The sequence below is a fragment of the Perognathus longimembris genome, chromosome 8 (genome assembly GCF_023159225.1).
Source record: "Perognathus longimembris pacificus isolate PPM17 chromosome 8, ASM2315922v1, whole genome shotgun sequence".
NCBI classification, from domain to species: domain Eukaryota; kingdom Metazoa; phylum Chordata; class Mammalia; order Rodentia; family Heteromyidae; genus Perognathus; species Perognathus longimembris.
Genome location: NC_063168.1, coordinates 3875942 through 3888711, shown reverse-complemented (window position 1 = coordinate 3888711; position 12770 = coordinate 3875942). Strand labels below are relative to the sequence as shown.

General features: G+C 36.5%; 1 protein-coding gene across 4 annotated transcripts in view; it reads left to right on the top strand.

Moving 5' to 3' along the window:
* The window catches only part of Rev1 (REV1 DNA directed polymerase), a 72848-nt gene that overhangs the window by 19067 nt on the left and 41011 nt on the right, over nt 1–12770 (top strand). The window contains exons 2-4 of one of the 4 annotated variants that reach the window (XM_048352389.1): nt 4828–4891; nt 6135–6261; nt 12384–12552. In XM_048352389.1, coding sequence (XP_048208346.1) covers nt 4838–4891; nt 6135–6261; nt 12384–12552 — 350 coding nt within the window. In that variant the 5' untranslated portion in view covers nt 4828–4837. Of the gene's footprint in view, nt 1–4371; nt 4892–6134; nt 6262–12383; nt 12553–12770 lie in introns of those variants that run through there. The other 3 variants (XR_007211814.1, XM_048352387.1, XM_048352388.1) reach the window with 3 other exon arrangements.

Sequence of the window (12770 nt, the reverse complement as noted above, 5' to 3'; positions counted from 1 at the left end):
CTGCTACTTTAGGAATAAAAAGGAAGCAGCCCACCTGTTCTGTGTGCTTGCCTGCCAAATTTTGGCAGATGGTATACCTTTTACAAAACTAAACTGCCTTGTAGAGTTGGTGTCATTTCCATACCACACCCCACATCTAAAGGCATACCAACCAGTTAGGGCTTCCTGCTAGTTCAACTTGAGGAACCAACAGTTATTTGTCTTGAGGGAGAGGGGGTCAGTACTAAAGTTTGAATTCAAGACTTCACTCTTGCTAGGCTGGCAGTCACCAATGGAGCCATGCCTCTAGCCCTCTTTTTTTTTTTTTTAATTATGTTGGAGAATGAACATTTCACTGGACTTTTCTGGTTTGCCTCAAATTGCTGTCATTCGGATCTCCTATCTCTTGAGTAATTAGGATTAGAGGCATGATTAAAAGCTACTCAGTGATAGTTTCACTTACTGTTTGTTCATTTGGTGATTTGAGATAGGGTCAGGCTGGCTTAGAATTCAAGATCTTCCTACATTAGCCCCTGAGTGCTAGGATTGCAGCTATGTGCACTCAGTTTTCAGTTTCGTTTTTTAAAATAGTCCACAAACTTTAAGAGTTATGAATATGTAACTGATTAATACTGATGAAAATGTATTACATCTTCTGTATAAGCTTGGCTTATTAGTAAATTCATCATGATTTTTGCCAAGTGTTATAAAAATAAAGAATAAATTTTAAAACTTAAGTTTCTAAATCTTAAGTTTTAAATTTCTGTGTATACACTATACCAGCTTAGTTGCTGGAAAGAATCTCTCGACCTTATGTTATTATGTTTTTATTTATTGACTGGCTGTTTTTGGTACTGGAATTTAAACTCTAGTCTTCATGCTTGCCAGATAGACACTCTTACAGTTATGCCACACTGTCAGCACTGATTTTTGCTTGCTGTTTTTGGATTGGTTCTCACTTCCCAGGTCCCAGTCTGGGCATGATTACTTATGTTATGCTTCCTGATAGGATCAAAGGTTGTGCCACTGAATGCAGCTTCTGGTTGACAAGTGTTCTCACAAACTTTCTCTACCTGGACTGGCCTTACACTTCATTCGAAACAACTTCAGCCTTCCAAGTAGCTAGGACTTAAAGGCATGACTCACTAGCTACTCCTTTAGCCTTTATCATACCTCACCTGGTCAGCTGTTACTGCATATTGACACTGGGAGCTGGACATGGCTCCACTAATGGTGGATAGTTTTTGAGAGGGTTACTACATAGGTGGCCTTATTTGACTTTTTACCTTGTGAACTGGTGGGGTAGATTACTGTAATAGCTAGTGTTTATTGAGGTCATGATCTAAATGCTAGGGATAAAGGTACTTTTGCATATACAAACTCACACTTGATTCATTTAGACACTATTTTGACACCTACAATTGGACATCTATTAATATTACTGGATAAGGAGCATTGCTGATTTACTTTAGATAGTTTTAAATTTCTTTGTCACTTCCGAAAGGTCATCAAACATTATGGAATTAGCTTGAAGTCTACAATAAGTTATCACTCATTTACAAGCCTAGCTTTGCAATTGGATAACTGTCATTACAGAGCCATTTCTCTTTGCTGATTTTATAATATAGCAACCTTTGTCTTGCAGTTATTTTCATCTGTTGTGTGATTCTTGCTAATACCAAAAATGAATCACTAGGCGATTTTGTTTGTGAACTGCTTTGAGGGAGGAGAGGTATCTGTAGTAAGATTCTTTTTTTTTTTTTTTTGGCCAGTCGTGGGCCTTGGACTCAGGACCTGAGCACTGTCCCTGGCTTCTTCCCGCTCAAGGCTAGCACTCTGCCACTTGAGCCACAGCACCGCTTCTGGCCGTTTTCTGTATATGTGGTGCTGGGGAATCGAACCTAGGGCCTCGTGTATCTGAGGCAGGCACTCTTGCCACTAGGCTATATCCCCAGCCCTGTAGTAAGATTCTTAACCCATTAGCACAGAATTTGTGAATTTTTGAAAAATAATTAAATTGAAAAATAATACCTTGAGGGTAGGGATAGGAGAGAGATGGGGGAGAATGATGGAAGGGATAACGTTGATGAAAGTGCATTCTACTCATAACCTGACTTTCAGAATTGTAACCTCTTGTATAACTACTAAATAATTTTTAAAGAGGTGGATAAGATTAAACATTGAGGATACCTTTTCTGATATGATGTGTTGAGCCATCATATATTTTAAGCATATTTGTTTCTATTGTTACCATGTTTTACATCTTACATATACTTACTATCATGTTCAAGATAAACAGGAATATTTAGAAATATTTTCATTACAATATTTTGAGTGTCCAAAAGGAGATGTACCTGACTCTCAGTGAATTATAAACAGTACATATCAACAGTAGTGTTGAGATAGGTACATGTGTTTTGGTTCTTCCATTTAGCCTAGCAGATGAGGCTATCAGGTGGCTTCACTGTATGCCTGTCTGTTGATGTTTCTCAGAATTGTGGAGCTGTGTATGGTGGTGGTAACTTAGTGCACTAGGGTACCTCCTCTCCCTTTCCATTAAAACCTTTTCCTTGAGTAGAGCTATTGTTTGCTTCATTCCAGTTTCTCTCCCCACACCCCCACACCCCCAGTCCTGGTCCTTGAACTCAGGGCCTGAGCCCTGTCCTTTCTTTTGTTCAAGGCTAGCACTCTACCACTTGAGCCAGAGTGCTACTTCCGTCCTTTTCTATTTATGTGGTGCTGAGGGCTCAAACCCAGGGCTTCATGCATGCTAGGCAAGCACTCTACCACTAAGCCACATTCCCAGCCCTCTCTTCTTTTTTTTACAAAACATTTAGAATTATCTTGAGTTTTAATTTCCTTCAAGAGAACCATGGCTATTTTTAAGTCTATGAAATTGATTATCTACGGTCTCTCTAGGTCTCTAATTTTGTTGTTGTACTGATTTTTACATGTGATGTTTGGTATCAGGTATAATATTTGCAAAATAGATTATACAAATGTGAAGTTTAGGATAGTGTCACTTTCATCCATGGTGGGTTTACATTTGCTTTTGCCAAGTGCCTTGGGGCTGTAGCAGGATCCCTTTTGTTTACTTCCAGTAATTGAAATAATGTATGACAGGATTCAGTTTTGGCCGTTTGGTCTGTTTTACTTGCAGTTTGTTCTTATTCCTAGATTCCTAAGCCAAGTATAGAGATCTGTATCCTTTGAAGACTCCAGAACTCCTGTTACCATTTTCCTAGTACTGTTTATCTAAAACATTGCTTATTCAGCATTGATGTGAAAAGTGCTGTCAATGTGAAAAGCAGTTCTATTTTTGGAAAAAAAGTGAGGTGGCATATCTTACCTTCTGTAAAGATGATTGATTGTCTTCCTATTCTTGGCCAGTAATATCCACTGTTCCATTAGGCCTTCTGTGACTTGGGGCAGTTTTAGAAACACAAGGTATTGTCCATCATTCAACTTTTTTTTTTCTTATCTATCATCATTCCATCATCAGTAAAGACTTTATTACTGGCTTTTTGCAGTAGGTACCTATGAGGTCTTATAAGAACAAGCGTATGGAATCAGAGTTATTTGAAGTCAGAACGCATGTGTTAACACATTTTTTAAGTCTTGTTTAAGAGTAAAGAGGTGAAATCTTCAGGGGCTAGAAAATGGAGCCACTTGGAAAAAAATTAAGAAAAATATTTTCACATTCAAGGGTTTTGAACTGACACTTGAGAACATTATCAAGTGATATTTGACATCCATGCTCCTGTTTATATCAACCTGCACCCATAGTTTACTTCTTGTTCTCAGAGCACTTTGCACCTCTAAAGCATTTAGATTATCTAGTCTCTCTACCCAGTCTTCCCTTTAAGAATTATTTCTGCAAATCTCTTGGGCATCATTTAGGTTTGTCCAGTACAAATTCATTTAAAAGTGAAAGTCAGCAAAAAGAACCAAATCCTACAATAAATTAAGGCCAAAAGTATTTGAAAGAAAATATCTGCTAACATATATGGCATGGATAAAGTATCATGTTGATAAAAGTTCCCATAAATCATATCAAAGCTAATTTGACTATAATAATATATATGTAATAGTAACCATTTGGTATAGACCTATACAATTACCAAAAGAAAAATATCCAAATAAATGTTAAATTAATTTTGTGAAGGGTAAAGCAGTCGTGTTCAAATGTGTGTCTATTTTGTTTAGAATAATTTGACTTTACAAGGTGATTCATTTAGTGCCCATTTTGAATTATGAGTTATGTCTTGCAAACACTATGCCCACTGTCACTGGAGATGAGTCATTGATATCATCTTGGTGGTTTTATACTATTGTTTGTTAAGTATTGCCTTAAGAAGAATGTTAGATACTTGCTAGTTTGTCTTAACTGACTTCTTTTAGGGCATTTTGCGGAATAGATGAATTGCATTGTGTTCATTCTTGAGTATCGAGTATGTAGTAACGGTGGGTAAGACTCATTACAGGACAATTAAGGGATATGTTTTATTAGCTTGTTTCAGTAATTAATGGTATCATGTAAGTGTAGCCATACTGGATTTATGTCATATTATGTAAATAGATGTTAGGATGGTCAGGGATGTATAAAAATTTTTCCTGTTGAAATTTAGGTGTTATTTGTTATGAGACGATAAGGAAGACATTTTAGAAACAAAATTAACTTGTAAAGCAGTCTAACAATGATACATTTTGGAAAAGTGAATTTGAAACGGTGTCTGTCTTTCATTAATTAAACTTGAATTTATCTTTTTTTGATACTGGAATAAAATAAAATAACAGTTTGGAGTATATTATGTTACAAAATTGCTGTTATTTTTTTTCCCCAAACAGAAGCTCCACCATGAGACGAGGTGGATGGAGGAAGCGAGCTGAAAATGATGGCTGGGAAAACTGGGTATGTTTTAAAGAATAAAAATCATTATATTGAACTAGGTATTTCCATCCCTTTTTTTTTTTAGTTTATATTATATTATAACTTAAGCATACATTGTAAACCACTTACATAACAACTCTGTGTTTTTCCCAGTACATTGAACTTAACAGTGTTAAGTTCTTAACCCTTAAGCTTTACTGTGAGGAATTTTATTCTGAGGAAGTCAGTTTGCCTGAACTTAAAAAAATTGAGCGTATGATTATATACTTTTTCTGACATTGATAATAAAACTGAGAAACAGGAGGACACATGAATATCTAGTATGAGAAAATGGGTCAGGTGAATTTTCTGTATATGATAGAACACTGAGTAAAAGTTACTGCTTAGCTGTATGTTTCTTGAACTAGCCTTAACTAGGACAGTGAATTACACAAGAATTTTACATATACAATAAACTTTCTGTATTCTGAGATATAGAAGTAGGCTTTGAACATAACATCCTAAAAATACTTGTTAATGGATTATGTCTTTTTACATTCTGCATTTTCTGAAATTTTTTTTTTTATAATGAACACATCATACTTTAAAACTAGTGATTTCTGTGTTGGAAATAAGTATGTATCTTTTCTTGGCACTGACAATTCAAAACAAACTTAATTATCCATGGTTCAAGTAAATTGGAATTGAATTCATAAGACTGTCAAAGTAGTTAGGTGATAACTTTATATATTTTTTTCTGAGATTAAAGTTACCTAATGAAAATTAAACTGCTATTAGATTGAGTAGCTCCAGAATTTGGCCATAAAGTATTTTTATTCCCATTTATAGACACTGCTAGTCAGCTGCTCTGTTGTAAGCTTCCTATATAGGGGAGAGTAGAAGATAATCTAAAACTTTTAAGCCACTTGCCAAGTATTTGATTAATTTAATTAACTTTGATGTCATTTGCTTACTTTGTATTTAGGAGTGACATTTTGTGATATTTAGTATTGACTTATCTTTTAACTTTTTAAAAGAACCATCCTCAGGTTGTAATAAATTGTTAAAAAAATTGAATTGATGGAAAAAAGTCTTAGTGTACTTATCTTATTGTCTTGCCTTACAGTTCATGTTTAGGAGGTGATCATTTCATCCTAGCTACTATCACAGAATAAGGTTGTTTTGCTTGTGTAGTTTTGAAATACAAGTTTCTTTAATGGATGGAATGAAAAGGGCTGTTTTTGTGACTTGTTTTCCTTTTTCTCCCCACCCCTTCCCATCCTAGGGTGGGTATATGGCTGCCAAGGTCCAGAAATTGGATGAACAGTTTCGATCAGATGCTGCTAAGCAGAAGGATGGGACTTCATCTGAGATTTTTAGTGGAGTTGCCATTTATGTTAATGGATATACAGGTTGAGTACTTTTTACTCATTAGGTATCCCAATTTGGCATATGTTTTTAGGACTTCTTCCTTTATTTACATTGTATATTAGAATGACTTTAAAATGGTACTGTTAAAGCCTTGCTTAGATACTCTGCCATTCTTTTTTTCTATCTGCCCTACCTTTAATTTTTTACTTTTATTCTACTTTATTTTTTGCCAGTCCTGGGGCTTGAACTCAGGGCCTGGGCACTGTTCCTGAGCTTCTTTTGCTCAAGGCTAGCTTTCAGTTTATGTGGTACTGAGGAATTGAACCCAGGGCTTCATGAATGCTAGGCATTCCCAGCCCTTTAATTTTTATCAAAGCATGTTGTTTAAAAAAATAAAATGAGCCTGGTGCAGGTGGCTCATGCCTGTAATCCTAGCTACTCAGGGGGCTGAGCTCTGAGGGTTTAGGTTGGAAGCCAGCCCAGGCAGATAAATCCAGGAAACTCCTAACTCCAGCTATGAGCAAAAAGCACAACGGAAGTATGTCTGAAGTGGTAGAGCACCATATAGTTATATGCAACTGGGTTTTAGTGACTTTGAGCTATCATCCTAGGCACTGAGGAGGTGGAGGTCAGGGGCATCACAGTTCCAGGTCAACCTGAGTTAAAGTTAAGCAGACCTCACGTCAGCCAGTGGGTACGCCTGGTAGAGCATACCTGTCATCTCAGCTACTTGGGAGGGTGAGGTTAGAAGAATCAAAGTCCCAGGTCAGTCTGGGCAGAAGAGTCAACTGGATGTCATCGGAACAGAAGAAAGCTGGATATGATGCAGCACGGTCCCGTCATCCCAGCTGCACTGGGAAGTGTAAACTAAGAGGATCCTGGTCCTGGCAAAAAATGAGACCCTCTCTCAAAAAGTAACCAGAACGGAGCCAGGTGCTTGCCACATCCCCATAATTCTACCTAACTCAGCAAGCTCAAATTGGGAGGATTTGAGGCAAAAAGTTAATGAGACCCCATCTCAACAACAAAAAATGAGTGCAGTGACATGTGCCTGTTGTTATCCCAGTTACGTGGGAAGCATAAATAGGCTTGTCTAAGCTGGCCTGGTCTGAATTTGAGACTACAGTTATTTGGCGTAGAGTTTGTCTAGGAGGGTCCAGGCACCGAGTTCAAGCCCCAGTACAAAAAAAAAAAAATGAACAAGCCTTTCTTTTGAGAATTAAAATATTGTTACTACTTGTACTTTTTTTAGATGGGTAAACTTCAGGTGGGAGCCTTTGATAGGTTGAAGATATTAATGAATTCAATAAATATTTACCAAGGTTCTGCTTTGTATAAGGAACATGTAAGGTAAGCATATGCTCCCTCAAGGAACATATGTTCAGGGGAATTTGACAATAAACAAGCAGAAAAAGTTACTTCAGATTTTTAATACTGTGAAGAAAAGTAATGTGTAGTAGATTGTAGGATTGGGTCCTATGACAGGGCGATGCGTCTTATAATGCTTACTATTACATGGTTTTAGAATGTCTTCCAGACATTTTTTGGAGGTATTGCATGTAAAAAAGCATTTATTATGCAAACTTGCAGTTATTTATATTCTTTTGAACTTAAAGTATTCAGCTGGGCTGGGCTGGGAACGTGGCTTAGTGGTAGAGTGCTTGCCTAGCATGCATGAGGCCCTGGGTTCAATTCCTCAGTACCACATACACAGACAAAGCTGAAGTGGCACTGTGGCTCAAATGGTAGAGTGCTAGCCTTAAGCAAAAGAAGCTCAGGGACAGTGCCCAGCCCCTGAGTTCAAGCCTCAGGACTGGCACAAAAAAAATGCAGCTAACATAAAAAAAAATTCATATATGCTCTATTACTAAAGAAACTGACCAGAGAGAAGTATACTACTTTGAAAATGTCTTAAAAGTCAAAATAAAGGTAGTTGATAACTACTGTACATACCAGGCATTTGGTTGATAGAGTGGTTACTGGCTATTGTCCACAGCATACTATTGACAGCTCTGTTTTTATTTGAAAGTCAGGGCTACCATGTAACAGTCTATGTTTCTTTGTTGTTGTTTTTTTTATAGTGCAGAGCATAAACATCAAGTCATACACATTATTTGAAAGGAGTGCTAATATTATTCTAATTTGTAGTAATAGCAGTTTTCATATCAACTGCTTCCTGTGTGCCAAGCTTATTTCATCACTACAGCTTTGTTTATTAATGAAGAAAGAGGTGAAAGCCTAAATGAGTTAAGTAACTTGACCCTATTGAGACAACTTACGGGTGGTAAAGCCAAGATTAAACCTAGGCCAGTCTAATATAATAGTTTATGTGATCTTTGACTAAATTGGTTTTCTTGGTCAACTTCATGCTGAAGAATTTGTAAGAACATTCAAACTTGAATGAGTCCTGTTAATAACTTAATCTAGTGAAAGGAAAATGAACTAGATTCCTAGCTTTTCCAGTTCCAAGTTTCTAGGTTGGACTCAAGACTTAGATTACTAAGAGTAGCCGGTGATGGAGGAGTACTTCATGAATAAATGTAAAATTAATGTATTCCTGACACATTTTAATAATTAGAGGACATTCATTTTTGTTCACTTGTCATTTATAGAATCAGTTCAGGAAATTTGTAGATTGACTTATAAAAGTAGCTTTTTAGATTTTTTTTGTGCTTTATTGGATTTTTTGTTTCTGTTCATGTGTCTAGTCTTCAGTATTTTTTATTGTTTTATTTATTGATTTTTGTTTTTGAGACAGGATCTTAATATGTAGCTCACACTGGCCTTCCATTGTCGTCCTACTGCTGGAATTATAGGTATATGCTACCATGCCCGGCTCATATTTTGTGTGGTTTTTTTTTTTGTTTGTTTTTTGTTTTTTGGCCAGTCCTGGGCCTTGGACTCAGGGCCTGAGCACTGTCCCTGGCCTCTTCCCGCTCAAGGCTAGCACTCTGCCACTTGAGCCACAGCGCCCCTTCTGGCCGTTTTCCATATATGTGGTGCTGGGGAATCGAACCGAGAGCTTCATGTGTAGGAGGCAAGCACTCTTGCCACTAGGCCATATTCCCAGCCCTGTGTTTTTTTTTTTTTGTTTTTTTTTTTAATCTTCTAAACTGTATTTGAAACTGACAGAACATTTGGAAACTAACAAAATCTTCCCAGAGACCAGACCCGAGGCACAGAGCTTGTCTCCCATGAAAGTTTTACATAAACTATACAGAACAAAATGAGCAACCAATGATCTTTGGGACTACAACTAGTTAATTCCTTAGTAGTTCATGCAACATCCAAACTGTATACCACATGACGTCAGATTGCTGGTTATCAATTGAATTTTACATTTAAGTTATTTTAAAAGGTGAAAGTCCTGTTTTTTCCAGCATCAATAGACTAATCATAACAGTGCCTGAGGTAGACTTAAGAGATTTAAGAAAAACATAATTGGGAGAACAATTCCATTTTTTCCTCAATCTCTGAAGCATATAACCAGTTTTTGAAACCTGATTCAACAAGCCAACCTGGAAGGAAGCACTCCGCTTTTTATTCCTGTAGGGATTTTGCACTGGAGTGGAACTTGCTCTTCTTTGGACTCCTGAATTTTAGAATATTGTGGATTGTTTCATTGTGGAATGTGCATGAACTAACCCCACTTAGTATTGTTATTATAAGTGATATTAACAAAGCAATGGACCTACATCATATTTTCTAAGTTCAACCATGTTCTTTAATTGAAAGGAAAACCTAGAATTCTTGTTTAGCTATTTATAGTTTCCACTGTTTTACATTAAATCCTTGTGATGCTGTAGTTTAGTTTTTGTGATCCTTAATACAAAATCCTTTCATTATGAGCTTTGAGTTTATTTTATTAAAAACTATGTTATATTTTCAATTTATTTTGTTTCAGTTTCCAATTTAGTGATTATTGGTGACTCAATCTGAACTCAATGTTTAAAGCATTGAGAATGTGGATAGTGTCAATTTTGTGTTGTAAGTACAAAATTCAGTGAATCTGAGTATATTTTTATGTCAGTTCCATTTCAAATTGAGTTGAATAAAATTTTACAAAATTAATTTTACCTTTCCAGTGTTTTTAATGAGGCTACCAGAAAATGTTAACTTTCATATGTGGCTTGTGTTGTGATGAACATACTTCTTTTGCATAATTCTGGCTTTTGTAATCAATAGTGTTAAATGAATTCTATGCTATAAGAATTTACCAAGGGCTGGGATTGTGGCTTAGTGGTGTATAGTGCTTGCCAAGCATGCACTAAGCCCTGGGTTTGTTAAACAGAAAAAGCCCAAAGTGGTGCTGTGGCTCAAGTGGTAGAGTGCTAGCTTTGAGCAAAAGAAGTTCAGGGACAGTGCCCAGGCCCTGAGTGCAAGCAAAAAAAAAAAGACCAGGAATTAAACTAACATATGTAGCACAAGGGGTTTCTACTAAAGAGTAAAACTTACCTGATTAGTAGTCGTAATAAAAGTATTTTTTTAAATCCTTGGACCTATATTGCTTGGGCTTGAAGAAAATCCATTGTTGAATAATAAGGTACAAATAAGGCTCCTGTGGGTGCTTTCTCTCCTGAGTACAATTGTTGCTGAATAGGTGTGATTTAAAGCACTCATTAGGATGAAAGGTGAAAAAAGCATGAAAGTGAAGATAATTAGTTTAATGTGATCCTGGAAATGAAGGTCATAACGTCACTTCAGTGGATCACGTTTTGTTTATGAGAAAGTAGAAAGCATGTTGATTTTTTAAATGATATTTAAAGCTTTCACATGTTTAACATTGTTTCTGTTTTCAAAACAGAAAAAAAAAAGTGTTCTGGTCTAGTTTATTTTGTACTGGTGAACTTTCTTTTTTGCCCTTGATGTAATTTTATATTGGGGAACTGGATAAGATTTGTGATCCTTATAAAACATCTGATTAACTTTCTAAATATTTTCTTAAATAAAAATTAAAATAAGTTTAGTTATTAATAACTGAATAAGTTTGCTTATAACTTTGAGTAATCTAGTTCTAATTTTCTTGTTTTTATTCTTTTTCTTTCTTTCTACTTTTTTTTTTTTCAATTGATACCAGGCCTGGAACTTGAACTTAGGGTTTGAGGGCTATCTGTGAGATTTTGTGCTCAAGGCTAGCGCTCTGCTCTACTGCTTGAGCCACAGTTCCACTTCCTGCTTTTTTGGTGGCTAAATTGGAGTTGAGAATCTCACAGACTTTCCTGTCCAGGCTGGCTTTGAACAGCGAGCATTAGATCTTAGCCTCCTGAGTAACTAGGATTATAGCTAGGAGCTACCTTGCTTTATTTTGAAGGAGTTAATGGATTGAAATGTTTGGAAATTCATCCATACATACTTTATTGTTAATTTTTTAAACACAGGCTACTGAGGACATATGCTATATGTAGTAAGATGTTTTAAAATAATTGGTTATTAAAATGTTTGATTCTCTCTCTCTCTCTCTCCCCTCTCTCTCTTTTTTTGCCAGCCCTGAGGCTTCAGCTCTGGGCCTGGGTGCTGGGTTGTCCTTCAGTTCTTGTGCTCAGCGTTTGCATTCTACCCCTTGAGCCACAGTTCTAACTCTTCAACCTGGATCCTCAGATCTCAGCCTCCTGAGTAGTTAGGATTACAGGCATCAATCACCAGTGTCTAGCTGATTCATTTATTTATTTATCTTATATTTTGTGCCAGGGTCTTAAATTCAGGCATTCTGGTTCCTACTAGCCTTTTTACCCAGAGCTGGCACATTACCACTTGCACCAATAATTCCAGTTCCATCCTTTTTTGTTTGTTAATTGGAGATAAGTCTTGAGGAGAGGATTTGTCTGCCCTGTCTTTGAACCTCTATCCTCAGATCTCGGCCTTGAATTAAGTACTTGAATTATACGCATGAACTCCCAGACACCAGCTGATTATTTTGAAGTCCTTGTTTCCTCTGCTAGGCAGCTCTTAGTAGATTTTTTATGTTGTTTTGATGTCTCTGGCAGTCAGGGAAAAAGAACACATTGCTTCAACACTTGATTTGCCTTCGAGCTTTGTTATTTATGGCAGTGTAGCCTAGGAGAAAGTGAACCAGTGGTGGTTGTTAAATTGGCCTTAAGGGATTAACCATTTTAATAATCTGCTTCCTTGTATATAAAAGTCTTCTTTAATGTTGATTTTACAGATCCTTCTGCTGAGGAATTGAGAAAGTTAATGATGTTGCATGGTGGCCAGTATCATGTGTATTATTCCAGATCCAAAACAACACACATTATTGCCACAAATCTTCCTAATGCCAAAATTAAAGAATTAAAGGGGGAGAAAGTAATTCGACCAGAATGGATTGTAGAAAGGTAAGTTTAACTTTAGATTAAATTTAATTAATAAGATCCTTGAAAATTGGAATGTAGGTGTTTTTGTTTTTTTTGTTTTGTTTTATGCCAGGAGGTGATACTCTACCACTGAAGCTAGTCCTCTAGTTTGGCATTTTTCTGGTTACTCGGAGATGGGAGTCTCTTGGACTTTGTGCTCAAACTGCCTTTTTTTTTTGGCCAGTCCTGGGGCTTTGGAC